Source organism: Oryctolagus cuniculus, chromosome 3 (assembly GCF_964237555.1).
Source record: "Oryctolagus cuniculus chromosome 3, mOryCun1.1, whole genome shotgun sequence".
NCBI classification, from domain to species: domain Eukaryota; kingdom Metazoa; phylum Chordata; class Mammalia; order Lagomorpha; family Leporidae; genus Oryctolagus; species Oryctolagus cuniculus.
Window position 1 is genome coordinate 110851276 of NC_091434.1, and position 18833 is coordinate 110870108.

At 41.5% G+C, this 18833-nt stretch overlaps 1 protein-coding gene across 15 annotated transcripts in view; it reads left to right on the plus strand.

Moving 5' to 3' along the window:
* NCKAP5 (NCK associated protein 5) overlaps nt 1-18833 on the plus strand; it is a 1120879-nt gene that overhangs the window by 1003601 nt on the left and 98445 nt on the right. For 13 of the 15 annotated variants that reach the window (XM_051849622.2, XM_051849623.2, XM_051849620.2 and 10 more), the window contains 3 exons: nt 1753-5522; nt 6220-6397; nt 15204-15282. In XM_051849622.2, the coding sequence (XP_051705582.2) occupies nt 1753-5522; nt 6220-6397; nt 15204-15282 (4027 nt within the window). The remainder of the gene's footprint in view (nt 1-1752; nt 5523-6219; nt 6398-15203; nt 15283-18833) is intronic. The other 2 variants (XM_008258494.4, XM_070071012.1) reach the window with 1 other exon arrangement.

Consider the following 18833-nt stretch of genomic DNA (forward strand, 5'->3'; position numbering starts at 1 on the left):
TAAACGTGTTTTGTCTTGTGTCTTGTTGATAGCAAGAATAATTTTCACAAAAATGCCTTAGATGTAAGCGTATAGTCACGGCTCACTAAAAGCCCGTATTCCAACAGAAGCTGCTGACACTTTTCAGCTTCTGCAGATGATCATGGGGTTGTGATTCAGAGGGCAGCTGCTATTACAGAAATTGACCTCGAGCACAACCTCTGGAACCACCAGATTCTTCCCATAAAGTCCTTCACCGTTAATTATGTAGCCTTTTAGGAAAGTCACTAGGTCAGACCCGACATGCACTAATTTCTTCGAGTGCTGGCTTGTCATTTATTCTCTGCAAGTTCCATTCAAGAAATGGTGTGGAGTATAACCTGTGATCTCTGCTGTGACACTCACCAATGCAGAGGGGAACCTGCAGGCTGAACTTGACTTAAGTCATATGGCATTGACTGCCTGGGTTCACACCCCCTTCCAGCTACTGTTAAGCTGAGTCAACACCCACAGTGATAGAGAAAAAGCCTCAGAAAGCAGAGTCCAGACCTTAGCTCCTAACTGGATGGTCTCCAACAGACCAATCCTGTAGAGTCTGTGCTTTCTCTGTAGTGAAATGGGAAGGTTAATGCCTGCCTCAGGTGGTGTTGTGAAGCTGAAGTTAAAGCGGTGTGCAGGTGGCTAGGATACAGCAGGTGCTCAGTAAATGTTAGTCCCCCTCTTTTCCCTTCCATTTCTCTTTAGCAGTACTGTGAAAAATGTGAATATGTCGAATGCTGTCCTTTTCATGTAGCACTTCCCACTTTTCCAAAACTGAGGCTGACATTTAGGAAGGCATGAAGGGCAGGAAATTGGTGTTTCTGAGTGAGTGGGTAAATAATTACCATAGGGTGCTAATAGCAAATGCCCTGCTGCTATTCAAGCGGTCTTCAACAAGTTCATGGAAAATGTGTCATATCAAAAGACTATTTTCAAAAATATTTTGCACCACAATGAAGTTATCTTTTAATTCCATTTTCCCAGCAGCTTTTTCAAGTACTTTTGTGTGTTCATTCATGTGTATATAATAACCTCGGAAAATTCTCATTGATGTTCATTGTTTACCAACGAAAGCTGTGAAATCACAGAACTGTCTCATGTTAGAATGGGAGGGCGGTGAAGATAGAGACCAACATATTTTTCTGGCTGTATTCTCTCTGTCTCTCTAGGATACTATGTGGTGAGGCTATGTTGTTTTCTGGTGATTTCCTAAGTGCACCTCAAACATTCCTTCCAGCTTGGGTCTTCGCCCATCTCATCTCTTCTACCTAAAAAATCATTTCCCCCTACTCTTAACCTAAAGAAACCCATCTGCCTTTGAGTGCCTAGGTATATACGTAACACATCTTTCCTAAATGTTTCTCCTGATTTTTCCAAAAGGATGTGTATTCCATCCTCTAAATCTTCAGAGTACTCAGCCCATTTACACTTCTCTGCTCCCTTGATGGACAGTTAGTTGTGATCAAGTCTCTCCCCTGATGGGTTTTCTGTTCTTGAAGGTGGGGCCCTTATTTTCTATGTCCTTATGTCACTGTGCTACTTAGCACAACACCTGGCAAAAATCGATGTCTGCTGCATAGTTAATGAAGGAATGGATTAGCAAATTAATACATGCACTTTCATGTGAATACTTTCAATTAATAGCACAAATTAAATCCATTGGTGGACTTTTCTTTTTATATTTTGGTGCTCCCTATGGCTTAATCATTCCTGATGCCTAATTTTCTTTCCTAGCAGTCTTCACAAAACTGGGATAGAAGGCTAAGTGTTGATTCTTCACTCCCAAGTGGCTTTACCAGTCCTCCAGATGAACTACCTCCTACTCGAATCAAGGAAAGCCACATTTTGGAAGGGCTAAGGAAGCTACAGAAGCGAAAAGTACTAGTTGAACCCTCATCAGTGATAACCAAATGGGGTTATAAAGATTGCATGAACTCGAATGAAGGGATATATTCTCCAGGAGTGAAGAGTAACAGCCTCAAGGAATATTCCCCCTGCAAAGCAGCTGGCCAGGGGAGCCCCTGCAAGGAGCCACAAAAGGCATTTGTTTATGAAACAGGTTCCCACATTAACGCAGATGATGACTCCTCTTCCTTAGCGTTGCTGCAAGCAGTTCCAAGTCAGGGCTGCAGGCTGCATGGGAGTAAATTAACCCACAGTGTTTCGGACAGTCTAGTTGGCTGGGAGCCATATGGAAAACATTTTTCCGAAGGCACGTCCTCGGTTTATCCTAAGGAAAGACCTGAAAAGCTGACGCGTTGTGCCAGCAACTGTCCTTTGGAGAGGAAGTGGTGCCCAAACATGCAGGCACCTCAAACTCAGAGTGAGAGGGGTCTCCACAGCCAAGGCCATGGCCACGTGGCTCTCAGTCTCCAGCTTTCGGACACAGATGACAATGAAACCCTTGATGAGTTGCACATCGAGAGCAGTGATGAGAAAAGCCCTTCAGATTTATCACTGACTGCTGACACTGACAAATCCATGGAGAACCTGGACATGCTCGTGGGACTTGACAAACCTCACCATGGCTTTCCTGAAGAGGACAAAAAGCAAGTGCCCACCCACTTAGAGACTAGGCCAAAGACATTCAGCTTCATTAAGCAGCAGAGGGTGGTGAAAAGGACTTCTTCGGAAGAATGTATCACTGTAATATTTGATGCGGAAGATGGCGAGCCCATTGAATTCAGCTCTCACCAGACTGGAGTTGTCACTGTTACCACAGATGAAATCTGCATCGATGCAGCCCCTGCTCCACCCACGGGAGAACACACTGGACTTTTACCTCAGGGAAACGCCCCTTTCCAACCAAGCTGTGCTGCAAGAGACTGTACTTTTTTAAAGAGATCAGAAGAGGAAACTGAGGGAAACATTCCAAAAGGCAGTGCAGATGATAGTCCCATGGCACCCAATGACTCTTTCAGTCCCAGGGCAGTAACACCAAATACCGAACGACCAAAGCTGACCAAACCAACACACAGCATGTCATGCCAGAGTCATCCAAGGCCCTCAGCACCTCTGGGTGTCTGTCAGAAGCCAAGTCTGACAAAAATACCTGCCAGGGGCAAGGCTTCACCCCAGAAGTCAAAAATCGTGGAGACTGAAGCCTGCACACTCGGGCCCTCATCCGGCCCCATGACTCTTGAGAAATCCCCATCCTTCATGCCTGTGAAACTCTCACGGTTCGCAAAGACCGAAAGTCCAGGACCCCTTTTTGATTTACGACCAGATTCTCACATTCCAAAGCACCCTGCCCAGCTTCCTCACAGCTCCAGAATGTCCAGCAGGAGGGACTGGGCCCAGTGCTCCAAGAGGCAGACTCCAGGGTCACGGTCTAGGCCCCTCATGGAGCCTAGCAACAGTGGCGACCCACCCATGAGAGACAGACTCTGTGACTCTGGGCCAGAGGCAGAGGTGAAGCCCCCTTCCCCACCACCCCCTCCCGGCAGGTCAGTCTCGCTACTGGTCAGGTCTAGTCGTGACTGTTCACCACCCCCTTCATCTGCCAGGTCTGAAACCAGGGGCCCCAGTGAAACTGCGAGAACCATCTTCAAATGCCCCCTGCTGAAAGGAACCCCTGCCCCTGTTTCTTCTTCCAATCAGGCCACAGCAGAAGCACTTAAGAAGAAGCCTTCCATGGCCTTCAGAAAGCCTGTCCTCACTCACCCTCTGTCCACCCCAGAAACGGTGACTCAAGCCAGATGCCCTGCATACACTCCTTCCACCTCACCTGCCATGACAGCTCCAGGGCCTCCCAAGGCCTCTCCAAAGAGAGGTGTCCCCAGAACCTCTCAACAAACCCTTGGGACAGCACACACAGACTTAGGGTTACGGACTCCCAAGAATTGCCCTTCAACCCATGAGGCCCCGGGGACAGCATCATCCAAAACTGTATCTCCAGGAAGAAAAGGACAGGTGAATGACAGCAGCATCCCCACATCCCCCAAGCCTGCCTGCTTAGGGGTGAATGAGTCCGCATCATCTCAGGTGAATAGTCCTTCATCCTCATCGTCACCGTACAAAAGCCATAATGCGCCACATGGTTGTCCAAACACTCAAGAGAAAGGACTGAAAACGCGCCTCCCAGTGGGGCTCAGAGTTCTCATGAAGTCTCCCCAGTTGCTCAGGAAAAGTTCCACAGTCCCAGGAAAGCATGAAAAAGACAGTTTAAATGAAGCCTCTAAAAGCTCTGTGGCAGCAAGCAAGTCCAAGCTCGAGGGCTGCAAGAATCCAGCAAGCCTTGAGACCACTGGAGGGGAAAGAGATGCAGCCACTCTAGATTTCCAAGTGCAAGACACTGTTGCTGATGGGCTTTCCGTGGAAACAGCACTACCCGAGCCATTGGAAAACAGCAGCCCTGGGGCTGATGGAAGAGACGGATTAGAAAACAGATCTGTGAAAAGATCCCTGTCCTCCAGTAAACCACATCTGAAGCCAGCGCTGGGCATGAACGGCGCCAAAGCCCGCAGCCAGAGCTTTAGCGCTCACTCAGGAGACAAGCCTTCCACGCCCCCCACGGAAGGGCCTGGCAAAATCCGAACTCAGATTATTACCAACACTGCTGACAGAGGCAACTCTCTTACCAGGCAGAACTCTACCATGGAAGGCTCTTTGAATAGGACCCCTTCTGCCCCCATGCCTGAGAGCCTTCTCAGTGCTGGGAGGCCCCTGGGCCACCCATCCTCCAGGCAGGGCTCCCTGGGGAGTGCAGACAGTACTAGCCAGCATGGGAGCCCTAGCAAGTTGCCTTTGAGGATCCCTCCAAAGTCTGAAGGACTCCTCCCCCCACCTGGAGCAGAGGCCCCACAGACATACACTCAGGGAGAATGTCCCAGTGTGGCCATAGCTGCAGAAACAGGCAGCGACCACTGCAGGTGCCCAATCATACCAACAGACTGCCCTCGAACCCTGCAGAGCCCGGGGAGGACACAGCATCCCAGCGGTTTTGAAACAAGCAGGACATCCAAGGTAGAAACTTCTGGAAGGCATCCAGATGCCTCTACAACAAGAACTGGTGCTGTGAGCCCGGAAGCCCCCCTCTCACCCACAATCGAAGAAAAGGTCATGTTGTGCATTCAGGAAAATGTGGAAAAGGGCCAAGTGCAAACAAAGTCCACCTCTGTGGAAGCCAAGCAAAAGCCAGGGCCTTCATTCGCCAGCTGGTTTGGTTTTCGGAAGAGCCGGCTCCCGGCTCTGAGTAGCAGGAAAATGGACGTGCCCAAAACCAAAGTGGAGAAGAAAGACACGAAAGTGCTGGGATTTGGAAACAAGCAGCTAAAATCAGAGAGGAAAAAAGAGAGAAAGAAAACTGAGCTGCAGTGTGAGATGGGAAATGAGCTCAACAGGGACACTGAGTCAGTAGATGGGGCAGACAGTGGCTCACAGAGCAAAACAGCTGTGAAAATGCCTCAGAACACTTACAACCAAAGGAAGTTTGAAGCCAGAAGTAGACTCAGCCCTGTCACATGTCCAGCAAACGATGCCTTCATGACAGAACTGTTGAACAGGTAACTCATTGGGAAGGAGGGGCAATGTAGAGGGGGCCCCTCACCCTGAGATGGAGAGTTGTTCACGTCCTGCATGTTAAACATCAGTCAAGCATGCTTTTCATTCAAGCAGGAATGCATAGTCACAGACTTTTATACATTAACTGGAATATAAGCAATGAAATCAAAGTTAGCAATAAAATGATAATTTAGTCCATGTTACTTGGTTAACCAAGCCAGTGGTCTTTGAAATTAAAGAATGGTAACTTTTATCAAGGTTGATACAGAATTCAACCTACACTAGGAATCATGAATGTACTCACATGGCATGAAATGGAAGAAAATTACACATAGATTTTTAAAGCATACTGATTTCATTGATTGTTCTGAGCCAACATGTACTTAGAAAGTTTATCAGAAATAATTACATTTCCTGCCAATCTTAAGGCAGAAATATGTTTAGCAATCACTTCTCAGTGGTTTTTATTTTTGCCCTCCCCACAAGAAGTTATAAAAGTAAATTATTATATTGTCAAATCTAAATTGACACCCTACTTGAATATTTGAAAATTTAATCAAGGCTAGTGAGTAACATTTGTCACACAAAGGTTGAAAAAGAGATATGTGGAGGTTACTTTAAACTTTAAAGGATTGGGGAAAGGAGAGTGAATGAAGAAGAGCAATGTAATTTATCAGAGGAATCACTTTCTACCTGCAGAGTTGATAAGAAAGCAGCTCAACAGACAGAAAGTGGATCAAATGATATTTCCTGCAGGAATGTGTTAAAGGGCAGTTCCCAGAGCTCCTGTCTCAGTGGCAGCTCCATCAGCTCACAGGGAAACCACAAGAAAAACACCAGAACCAAAGCCGACATGGAAACACCGAGAGACTCCCTGGTAAGTGCTCCACCATCCTAGTTACAGAGTGCTTCCTTTGGAGCTCTTCCTACCCTTTGCTGATGCAAATGGATGTACAAAAGAGACTGGGGGTGGAGGAGAGGAGAGAGTTTGTAAAAAATAAGATTTCAGAAGAGAGAAAGGCTGATGACAACCGCAGCCGTGAGATGGCAGCTAGACAGCGAGTGGGCCTGGCTCCCTCCGGGAACACTGCCTTTCCCAGCGCTGTTTTCAGAATGGAGTGCATTCCCAGAGCAGTGCAGGAGGCTGATGCTGCCAGTGTCATTCTCAAATGATACCTCGTGTTGGATATTTGTTTTCGTGATGAATTCCAACACCACCAGCAAAAAAAAGAAAAAAAATAAATAAGGAATGAACATGGTTTTAAAAGTGAAAATGCTAAGCAATTTAAGAGACTCCTGGCTGTGTTGATGATTTGGTCTCAGCATTGTTCATTTGCTATGAATTCTAAGCACCAATTTCGTCCTTCCTAGACAAGCAGTGTTAACACTAAAACTCTTTTTTGGAACTTGGCTCCTTCTCTTTTAGCCTTTTAATTATGAGGTTCAGAACTCAGGGAGTGAACTGCCTTAAAAAAAAATAAAGAGATGTTTTAATATTTCCCTAGAGGGTGCTCAATTCAGAAAACATTTTTGTTTTAAAGTTGCCTGAAATTGCACTCCCTTTGGTTATGTTCTTTATGTTCTTATATAATTGATTTGGTGGTGTTTGCCCTTGTTCCCTTTAATACATTTTAAAGCACTTAACCCTCCCCCCAAATTTTCTATATAGAATTATAATATCCACTTATTTTTGTACTTCACTAAGGAAATTATAAAATATAGTCCATACTATCATTTACTGAGGGAAAACTTGAAATTTAAAGCAATTATACATTTTTTCCTGGTGTGCTTCAAGAGTAGAGGAGATCCTAAAAGTAATTATGTTTGGCATTATCAGTTACTAATTATTAGTTACAATTCCTCAATGTTAAGCGTAAGCGTATCTTAGATAAGAGTTCCACAGGCAGATTTTAATTTGAAACAATTCACATTTAATTTTTTTTTTATTCAGATAGCTCTTGTCTCTGAAAAACTATAAAGGCTTCCAAACTTTGTGAAATCACACACAGACTGTTCGCTGCAAATGTTCCTCATTTTTGCTCTTTGCTTTTACAGTGTCATCCCTTCTTTAAAAATGTAGTTGTCCCTGCATTATAAAACCACAAATTGTAAGCATATCTAAGGGTGTCCTTGTAGTGTCACTGTGAGGAAAGAAAGAATGAACGCGTGGAAATGTGCAATATGCCGGAAATTCAATCCAGCTGATGGAAAACTTTGATAGCCTGACAGAACCCCTTATCAGAGGAATGCCATTTATGCCCCATTTAGTATGGATCTGACAGCTTAGGGTGCATCTTCACTGTATGAAATACCCAGAAAACAAAGAGAGCCTGTTTTGGCTTTTACAATTTCATTTTTACTTTTGTGTTACTTCCTAATGCTGAAATAATTTGCCATGCTTTTTCTTCTCTCATCTGCTGGCTTTCACAGGCTAGCAATAAGGGTTCTTTGGTATTCTGAGAATATCTGATGGAAACGCTGTGTTTTCCGTGAAGTACAGAGGCTCACTCACCACCCAAATACACATCAGCAATGGGCATGTGCTAATTTTTCTGATGAGCTGCAAGAGGACACTCATCATATTGGGAAGCTTTTTCCAAATAGAGGAATGTTGTTAACCCACATAGATGACCAGCTAGGCATTTTTTTAAAATGTAAGATGAATTGCTTTTTGTTTCATCTCCATAATTGTCAGTGTGGATTTGGCTGAAATTACTAATTTCAGAGAGGACATTTGCTGTAGTATCCGTTGGGGCTGGTACAAGAGTGGCAGTAAAAACCCATTTATTATGTATTTATCAGCATATCAGGAAGAAGATTAGATGTAAAATAAGATATATTGTGATACTAAAGCACATTAATGTGAATACTTGTGAACCTTTTAAAATCCAGACTTTGAAAGAATTTTCCCCTGTGAGGATTCAAGGTAAATTTGCTATCTGCTTATTTTAGAATGAGTTATAAAGATTTTTCTCATGCTAGTTATTTTGGGTGAAAACTATAGCTGTATATAACATGTTACATATCATACTTTTTTTCCTGAATAAAACCACTGTTCAGCAGCCTTAAGACATAATATACCATACTCTACAAAGCAAGATTATATTTAGTTATGAAAATCCTAGGACATTTTAATGATTTTAATCCACTGTAGTAATAGATTATTTCCGTATGTGTAAGAAATTCATGTATGTAGCAAAATGCTACTTAGTTCACAAGTAAGTGCATGTCACTTTTTAGTATTGTTAGATACATTCTAAAATATGTGTAAAACTCCCATTAGTGCTTTGTTGAATTAAATCTAATTCTCTTTTCAGAGCTTTAATTAGAGGCTTATGTCTCCATTTCTACCATCATTTACAGACCACTTAGCTCTAGCTTTTGTGTGATTTAGACCAGAGGCCATTTTACTCTGTACTTGAAATGACTTTATATAATTTAAATAAAATGGGGAAAAGATTTGCCCCAGTAATACTTCATTGGCATGAAGTCAATAAGTCAGAGAGAGGTACACTCAGCTTACTACACATTGTTAATTCTTCCTTCCTGTCTTTAGATGATTTTCTGAAATGATAAGTCTCAAAGGGTGATAGCTCCAGGCTCCTGTCTAACTGCCACTGGCCAAAAATAAAAATCATTTTAACAAAATTAATGGGATTATATACCTCATCATGCACAGAATTAGATGACCATTTTGGTATGGATATTTTAATTTAAAGGTGTTCTCTTCACCCAATGTCACACAATCTAAAAAGCACATCTGTTCATAAAAAAACCACCAAATACTATCTATTAAAATAATACTGTGGTGATAAATAATAGAGTAATTATAATAATTAAATATTAGAGTAATTACACAAACTATCATCTTAAGTTCTGCCAAATATTGTGATTTCAGTTTCTTTAATTGGAAGATTTTGTTCTACATTGATGGACTTAAGAATGTGTCTTTTTTCTTCTCCTGCAGAGTTTTCCCAATGACCACCTTTTCCCAAGCTTTCCCTTCCAGAAATTTTCCCTCCCAAGATGATACTCTCTTTCACACAGATTAATTATGATGTTTTCCTTTTAAATGTGCTTTGGCATCAAAATGTTTGTTTGGAAAATCGTTAGTGTTGAGCTGATTCTGAGAAGAAATATGTACAGAGTTCCACATGAAGTTTCCTAAATACTAAGTTTAGTTATGAAATTGTACATGTAAAAATTGATCTTTGGTGATTTTTTTTTCTTTTACTTCTATTTCTTCCTTCTAGTGGTAGGGGTTAATAGAACACAGTAGATGTAATGACACTAAATGGGACATTTGTAGTAGTTTCCACTACAGCTTCAGAGTCCCAGAAGATGAACAGGACTCATGGGTACATCCTTGAAAGACACCAGAGAGAGCCTATAGTTACTTGTGAGTCACTTGCTACTTCTTACCAAATGGGACATTACTGACATTGACTTGTCTAGGTTCCTGGACAGCAATTACTGAGAAATGTCCAGCTACTGGTCTTTAATGAGCCAGACACTTGACAGACTTCTTGGTTTTATCACCCTTTTCATATTTTCCAAGTGCTTTGAAAATTATCCCACGTGTGCCTTTCTTTGGCAAGTTTTTTTTTTAAGGTTTATTTGTTTGTTTAAAAGGCAGAGGGTCATTATTTATTTGAAAGAGAGAGAGGGAGAGACAGAGAGGTTTTCCATCTGCTGCATCACGCCTCAAATACCAGCAACAGCCAAGGTTAGGCCAGACCAAAAGCAAGATCACAGAACTCCATCTGGGTCTCCCAAGTACTTGAGTTGTCTTCTGTTGCTATCCTGGGCACATTAGCCAGGGAGCAGGATCAGAAATGGAGCAGCTGTGACATTAGTGTGGGATGCTGACATCACTGATTGCAGGTCAAACTACTGAGCCACAACACCAGCCCCGTGGCAAATTCTTAATCTTGATCTAGCATCCAGTTACCTGCCAGGAAGGTTCCCACACCCAGCTGCTATGTAATCAAGAATTAAAATTAATGTAAATTTCATCCTATGAAAAATATAATTAGCAAGGGTAATCTGCCAGAATAAATTATGCCTCTCATTTCTACAGACAAAAGGGTTTTTTCTAATTACTCACCACTGCGCATGAAGTCTATTTGTATGGATAATTAGAGCTGATGAGTCAGACATTATAGGATACTCCCCATTTTCTATTCCTTTACTGCTTCTGCATCCATCCCTTTCAAAGTAAAAATTCCTCCCACGGTTCATCTGCCCCTCGTGGATCATTCAGCTCAGGCTAGCAGAAAGAAGGAAGAGACCAATAGCCTTGTATGCAAGCCCAGATTCTTTGACAAATCTCCAGAGACCATATTTAGCATGTGCTGTTAAATGCATAAAGCTCTGGAAAGGCTCTGACAAGGGTCTGACAGGTCAGACTGTCTGACAGCTGATGGCTTCTGCTTTCTTTCTTAAATATGATACTTGGAGAAAGGGGATAGTGAAGTTCTGCAAAAGGGCTAGGGACTAGTAGGGAAGAGCACCAAAGCACCAAATACACACACACACACACACACACACACACACACACACAGAGAGAGAGAGAGAGAGAGAGAATGTATGTTTGCTACACTTAATTTAAAAATGAACTATATAGATTCTTGGAATACTGTCTCCATATCTAAGGTCTGGGAGATCGGGAAAGTATACCTGTTGCATGAGCCACTGTGGGGGGAAAAAAAAAAGTGTATCAGTGGCAAAAGGATCCATTCTGAAGATGAAACCCTATGTGACTTTGAACTAGCCAGTGCCCCTCTCAGAGCCCTTTTGCTTTCCCTGTAAGATGAGAACTTTGTTTTAATTATTTGATTTTAGAACTTAACAGACTGACAGATTTTGATTCACCCATATTCCAGTGGGTTAAGAAAAAACCCCTGCAAGTGTGAAATGGATAAATTTCAGACAACTAAAAGAAAATATTTGAGGTAAATATGGAACATATTGTCTTAAGTTCTGGAATGAACTGAAAAAAAAATCTTTGATGTTTCTGTAAGTGGGTATGGAATGCTCTCATAATAGAGGTGTTTAGGGAATCCTTTCCTCAATGGATCTTTGAGTAAACTTGTCACAGAGCTCTGAGCTGAATGAACTTTATAGGCAGATTAGTTACACTTTAGTCTCAGTCACATTCACAGTATTTTTCCTCTGCCACCCACAGAGATGCACTATGAGAAACAGTTGATGAAGACTTTTTTTCTTCTTTCATTTGCTACCTGGAGGTGCTAATGGGGAAATGCCCACAGGGCAGACTGCTGAGCAGAAAGAAAGTGATAAGCATGGTCTTTAGATACCCACCCCTTAACAACCTCTCCTAACGTGGGAATTGAGCTGGCTGCCTACATACCCTGTTACATTTGCCACCTTCCAGCTATTAGAATGGTACAGATTAAGCACCAATTTTACATTCTTTTTCTAAAAAGGTTTATTTTTTTTTATAAATATTTATTTATTTGCAAGTCAGAGTTACACAGAGAGAGGGAGAGAGAGAGGTCTTCCATCCACTGGTTCACTCCCCAATTGGCCACAACAGACAGAGCTGCACCGATCTGAAGCCAGTAGCCAGGAGCCAGGAGCTTCTTCCAGGTCTCCCACGCGGGCGCAGGGGCCCAAGGACTTGGGCCATCTTCTACTGCTTTCCCAAGCCATAGCAGAGAGCTGGATTAGAAGTAGCCAAGACTTGAACCGGGATACATATGAGATGCCTACGCTTCAGGCCAGGGCATTAACCCACTGCACCACAGTGCCAGCCCCAAAAAAGGTTTATTTTTATATGTTTTGTTTATTTGAAAGTCAGAGTTACAGAAAGAGGAGGAGGCGAGACAGAGAGAAAGAGAGAGAGAGGTCTTCCATCTGCTGGTTCACTCCTCAAATGGCTTCAACAGCTGAAGCTGCACCAATCTGAAGCCAGGAGCCTGGAGCTTCTTCTGGGTCTCTCATGTGGGTGCAGGTGCCCAAGGACTTAGACCATATGCTGCTGCTGTCCCAGGCACATTATCAGGAAGCTGGATCAGAAGTGGAACAGCTAGATCTCGAACCAGATGCCCATATGGGTTGCCAACATTGCAGGCAGAGGATTAACCTGCTATGCCACAATGCTAGCCCCATCACTAATTACATCATAATAATGGAACTCTAGTCAGAAAATGTGAATAATTGGTCTTATTCCATTAATTATGAGGAGGGAAAAAGTAGAAGCCTTAATCTAGCCCAAGGTCAGTATGCAACCATCTTAATTTGTAAATTGCAAGTATAAAGTGATAGTTTCTTGATATCAACTTAAACCCCTGAGCAAGCTCACTGTCCATCTCTAGTGTATAAACCTGAGCAAGAACCCCATCACATTGCATAGCTGACATTATTATCTTTGGCTGCCCAGGAGACTGCTGAAATGTGTTTTTAAGGAGCTAGAATCATCCCACCAAGGAACACAAGGTATCTGGGGACTGAGGCCAGGTCTACAAAAGCATAGTCATAGCTGAGTGGAAATTTAAGAAGAGAGTCCCCCAGAGGAACACAAATCTGGAGTCAGACTTGGTTTGTTTGAGTCCCAGGTCCATTGCTTAGACAATTCTTCATCTTCTCTGTTGTTTGGGGATAGGAGCTCTTCTCTAAAATGAAGCTCCCAGTAGCACCTGCTCCAGAACTTTGTTGTGAGACTTGTAAAACCCTGCATGTGAGGATTTTAAACAGCACCTGCCACACAGTGTTTAAGTGTTTGCTGTTTTCACTATGACTGTCATTGTTGGTGCTATTACTGCTGTTACTGCTGGATTGGGAAGAAAGAACTTAAGTTTTCATGTCAGTGTTACCATTTCCTCTTTGTGTACAATTTTAGGGAAGCATCTTGGACCTCACAGTTCTCATTTCTCATCTGTACAAACTAACTTCATGAGTTTCTATCCTGACTTCGATCTGATGCTGTTCCTGTCAAGCGTCTGGGTGTTCCATTGGAAATATGAGGGAAATATCTTTGACATGAAAGTCTAGAAAAGTGTCTCGGTGCCGTAGTTCACTGATGTACACATCATAGTCACTTTGTTACATTGTAGGAAGAATTAAAAAAAAATCACTCAGAATTCTATTGCAGGAAAGTCAGGTGATGTGAGTATATTTTTAATATACTTCTTTTTTCTTTTTTTGTTTTTGATAGGCAGAGTTAGACAGTGAGAGAGAGAGAGAGACAGAGAGAAAGGTCTTCCTTCCATTGGTTCACCCCCGAAATGGCCACTACTGCCAGCGCGCTGCACCGATCCGAAGTCAGGATCCAAGTGCTTCCTCCTGGTCTCCCTTACGGGTGCAGGGCCCAAGCACTTGGGCCATCCTCCGCTGCCCTCCCGGGACACAGCAGAGAGCTGGACTGGAAGAGGAGCAACTGGGACAGAACCGGCACCCCAACTGGGACTGGAACCCGGGGTGCCGGCGCCACAGGCAGATTAGCCTAGTGATCCGCGGTGCCGGCCACTTCTTTATTCTTTATAAAACAACTTGAGGAATTCTCTGACTCTGGAAGAATTATACTTCCTAGAGTTGAATAAGTTTGAAAACCAAAGTTGCTGGCAAGTGTGCGGCATATTCATTTGGGACATCTATATCCCATATCAGAATCTACTCCTGGCTCCACTCGTAACTCAAGCTTCCTGATAATGCAGACCCTGAGAGGCTGTTGGAGATGACTCAGGTATTTGAGTCCTTGTTACCCATAAGGAGGTCCTGGATTGAGTTGCCAGCCAATGGCTTCCACCTGGCTCATCCCCAGCTATTGCAGGCATTTGGGGGAATGCATCAGTGGATAGGAGATTGCTTTACTCTCCACCCTTCAAACAAATAAATGTTTTATTTTTTTTAATTTTTTTTTTTGACAGAGTGGACAGTGAGAGAGACAGAGAAAGGTCTTCCTTTTTTGCCATTGGTTCACCCTCCAATGGCTGCCGTGGCTGGCGCGCTGCAGCCGGCGCACCGTGCTGATCTGAAGCCAGGAGCCAGGTGCTTCTCCTGGTCTCCCATGTAGGTGCAGGGCCCAAGGACTTGGGCCATACTCCATTGCACTCCCGGGCCATAGCAGAGGGCTGGCCTGGAAGAGGGGCAACCGGGACAGAGTCCAGCACCCTGACCGGGACTGGAACCCAGTGTGCCAGTGCCACAGGTGGAGGATTAGCCTATTGAGCCGCAGCGCCGACCATAAATGTTTTATGTTTGAAAATTTTAAGACATATATAAAAATTGTGCATATATGTTGGTACTTTGTGATATTTCCATACACTGTGTAATGTTTGATCAGCATAAATTCATTTATCTTTTCAAACATTTAACATATCTTTATAATCAAAATGTCCAAAATCCTATTTTATAGTATTTTAATGGAGACATATGTAGTATATTATCTTTAGTCACCCTAAAATCTTATATAGAATGAGATACCCTCTAAATCTTCTTCAAAGCTGGAATTCCATTTCTGCAGATACAGACTTTGAATTATAAAATAAAGTCAAATCATAGAGGGGGGAAAATGAAAAGAAAGAAATTCGTATGTACTCATCCTCAGAAACTTCCATGTGTAAACGTGCCCGCACCCACACAATTGTAGTAGAATGTACCATTATTCTGAGTAATGCAGAAGATTTAATATAACTTCCAGTATTTTCTTGTTGCTGCAGATAAAAGGGGAGAATGAGAACTTACAAGAGGATGAAGAAGGTCCAGTTGCAGATTCTGCATTCCAGAGCCACATCATAGGTAAAAACTCGCATTCTGATGCATTTTTGATTATGACTTTTCTACATGTGACTTTCTTTCAGAAGCTTCCAGAGACCATAGCTTATGCCTACAGCAAGTTCATGGTCACACATAGTTACCTTTATCTCTCAGACATAAAATAAATGGATCAAAGCAGCACCTGTGAAGAAAACATAGGTGCTTGCAAAGAAATGCCATGTGAACTGACGAGAAGTATTTGTCAGTCTAAAGTGAAAGTAATACTGAGCGTAAATAATTTGTTTCTGAGGAGAAAATCAATTCTCAAGAGTTCCAGTTTCTTGAATTCTCTCAAGAAGCACCTAATACAAATACCTGTCGGTTAAAAATATAGTGTGATGGCTCTCTTGAACAAAATTTTGTAAGTTAAATACCTTGTACCCATAGAACTAAATACAATAAGTAAGTATGGCTTGCCAGAATCTTCAACTCATATTTTTCACTATTCCTGTTAAAAAATGCTGATCAAAATAATCTTGTTTCTGTAATAAATTTAACTTCTCTGCTATTTTCCTAAAGTCGTGCATTATGCCAGACTGAAGGAACCCAAGTTCCCAAAACAGAGGGTCTTGGCTGACTGTTTTCAGCAGCCAGAGTGTAACTGGTGATGGAGAGTTTATATTGTGACCATGATTCTCAGGAGATAGAAGATAAGTCTAATAGCACTGACCATCTTGGATACTTGCAGAATTAGTTGCTTCTTGGAGTCTAAAAATAGTTTTGAATATCAAAATGCTGAGCATTTAACTTTACACAAGACACCAAGGCATGAAGGGAAGCATTTCTCCTGATTGCATTTGGGTATAGTAGATAGTATTGTGTGCCATGTTCCAGTATATTATAGTCACAGATCGCTAGTTTCTGGTATCATAGTATCCACTGCTCCTATCCCCTCAGGAATAACTTTATCTGCTACCTCTCAGTATCCCATTGCTCCTAGCACCATGTACACTTTGTGACTGTGTCTAGCATATCCAGCAGTCTTCTGCAATCTAAAGTTTAGTTTGTTTCAAAGAGTTGTTGTACCCCCACAGCTGTATGAGACTGATATACCATCATTCTTTTCATGTGTATTTGGGGATACAAAAGTCTTAACAAACAGCTGAATGCATGTAGTCTGAATAAAAGTATTATTCATAAAAGATCCTTTATTACAGTTGTTAATGAAAAATGTTTAAATTGGTATCAGTTCTGTGTAGTTAGCTAATATGCAAGTTTAATAGTCTTCAAACATGCCACTATGTAAAGCCTCACTGGGTCATCATTTTTCCATAATCAGGAGTTCTTGGTCCTATAAAATAATGTATATAAAGTTAAAGACTGGATTCTTTTTAAAGGGAACTATAGTAATGTAGATTTTTCTTAATATACAAAAAATTCTTTAGATCTGCACTGTTTGATATGATTGCTGTTAGTCACATGTGGCTTTTTATTTCCATATAAATTAACTAGAGCAACATAAAATTAAAAATTTAGTAACTCAATAGCACTAGCCACATTTTGAGTGTTCAGTGGTCACATATTCTCTATGTTCTATATTAATATTTCCTTTATCACACAAATATGTATCAGGATACATCAAAGTTTGTGGAAAATTGGAATTCCAAGTTTATTTTGTTGAAGACATTTTTGAAATTCATGAATGGCTTTTCCATAAAACACATTGTTCATAAACTTTTTGAAGATCCTGAATATTCATAAATTTTAATGTTTGCACCCAAATTATCTTTTAATTTTTAATTCCGTTTTGTACAAACATTTTGAAGTTTCCTCTATGATCTATATAAACATTCCTTCATCACTGTTCTGTTGGATAGTATTCCTTTACTTTTTATTTCATTTTTTATTTTAATTCTAACAGACTCAATATGATTTGTATGCACAAGTCTAAAAACATAATATCATTCCCTTCCTCCATCTATCACATCTTCCTTCCTTCTACCTTTCTTTTTTGTTTGTTTTTGAAATAACATTTTAAATTTATATTGCAGTAAAAAGGCTTAATACTTAACTAAATAAGAACTTTAAAAATAAAAAGCAGAAAGGCCTTAGTTTATTGGGAATGTAGACAATGGCTATAAACAATAATTGAATGGAAAAATAACCGTTTCATCTGTATATAGTTTTTTGTCAATTAGTCATTCATAATTTCTTGCAATGAAATAGAATGAATGGCAATTTAACCTCTAAATATTTCCCGTGTGGTAACAAGATAATAATTAAGTTCATTTAGACCTTAAGCCATTTCCTTTCAACACTTACAATACTGGATGTAGATTTGACCATCTTTTTGATAGATCATTATTTTGTCTTTAGAACATTGTGCACTTACTTCTCCAAAGTGGTGGAGAACTATATGAATAAGCTGCTGGTAGCCACTAGTAAACAACAAAAAAGAAAGCTGACTGACAAGCCATTATTTAAGTTATTATGTCCATTTGATCATCTTATATAATCAAAAGTCTAGTGGAAGGCAAACACAAACGAGACATAGAGCAGCTCAACAATGTTATCCAAAGCCCTGTTTCATTTTATCTGTCTGTTCATTACCACGTTGGCTTTTTGTCTTCATGCTTGTTGACTCTGGTTGCACATTGACTCTTACTACTCCATAAATGGAAAGAGGGGGTTGGAAATCCTTATAAAGAGGAGAAAAATGTCTTGAGGAATTTGAGGAAGAAGTCAAGCAGAATGCAGGGGTGTCTCCCTCCGATCCCCCAAAAGAGGGAGGCCTTGTATAATATCATGAAGTGAAGAATATGTGTTATTTTCCACAAACCTAAAAGAATTACAGAGAACAATTTGACAGGAGCTTAGTGGGCAAATGATTAACTGCCCCATGGTTGAGTGGAATCTGCTTACCCCCCCCACACACACACACATACATTAGCTGAATGTACACCCAGCCTATTCTGCAGCAACCAGAAGGGCTCCTACCACCAGTGTGTTATGACAGGGCACATGATATAACCCTGATTTCCAGCTTTCCTTTACAATGCCGTGAAGTTGCCTTGGTGCTGTCCTCTGTACCCCCAGAGCTGATGCTACCTCTAAAGGATCCTACCACCCCAGCCTAGCATCATCTTTCTCCCCTTCCTCCTCAGACTGAGCTCTCCTGCCGGCTACTAATGTATCATACAGGAAGACAATAGATACTCAATTATTACACTTGACTGACTTCACACCATAAACCAGTGCATTTCAGTTTTATCAGGAGCTTTTTATTTCCTTATTTCTTGTCCTCTCTTAGATTTTTGCTAGCTAATATTGTAAACTTACATCACTAGAGCAACAGATTAAACAGATACCTTACATATTTGTGTTGTAACAAGGGCAAGGCGAAGTCTTACTGTTAGTTCAGAACTTTGGAAACTAAGTTTTGCACACTCAGAGCACTGAATTGAGAAAATTTGGTGTTAAGAAGAAAGGACAGGGCCAAGCCTGCTTCAGATAATGAACAGTAGCAGGAGCAGTGGCAAGGAAAAAGAACTGTTTTTGAAAAACGGTTTACCTTATGGTAGACAAAGCTATGT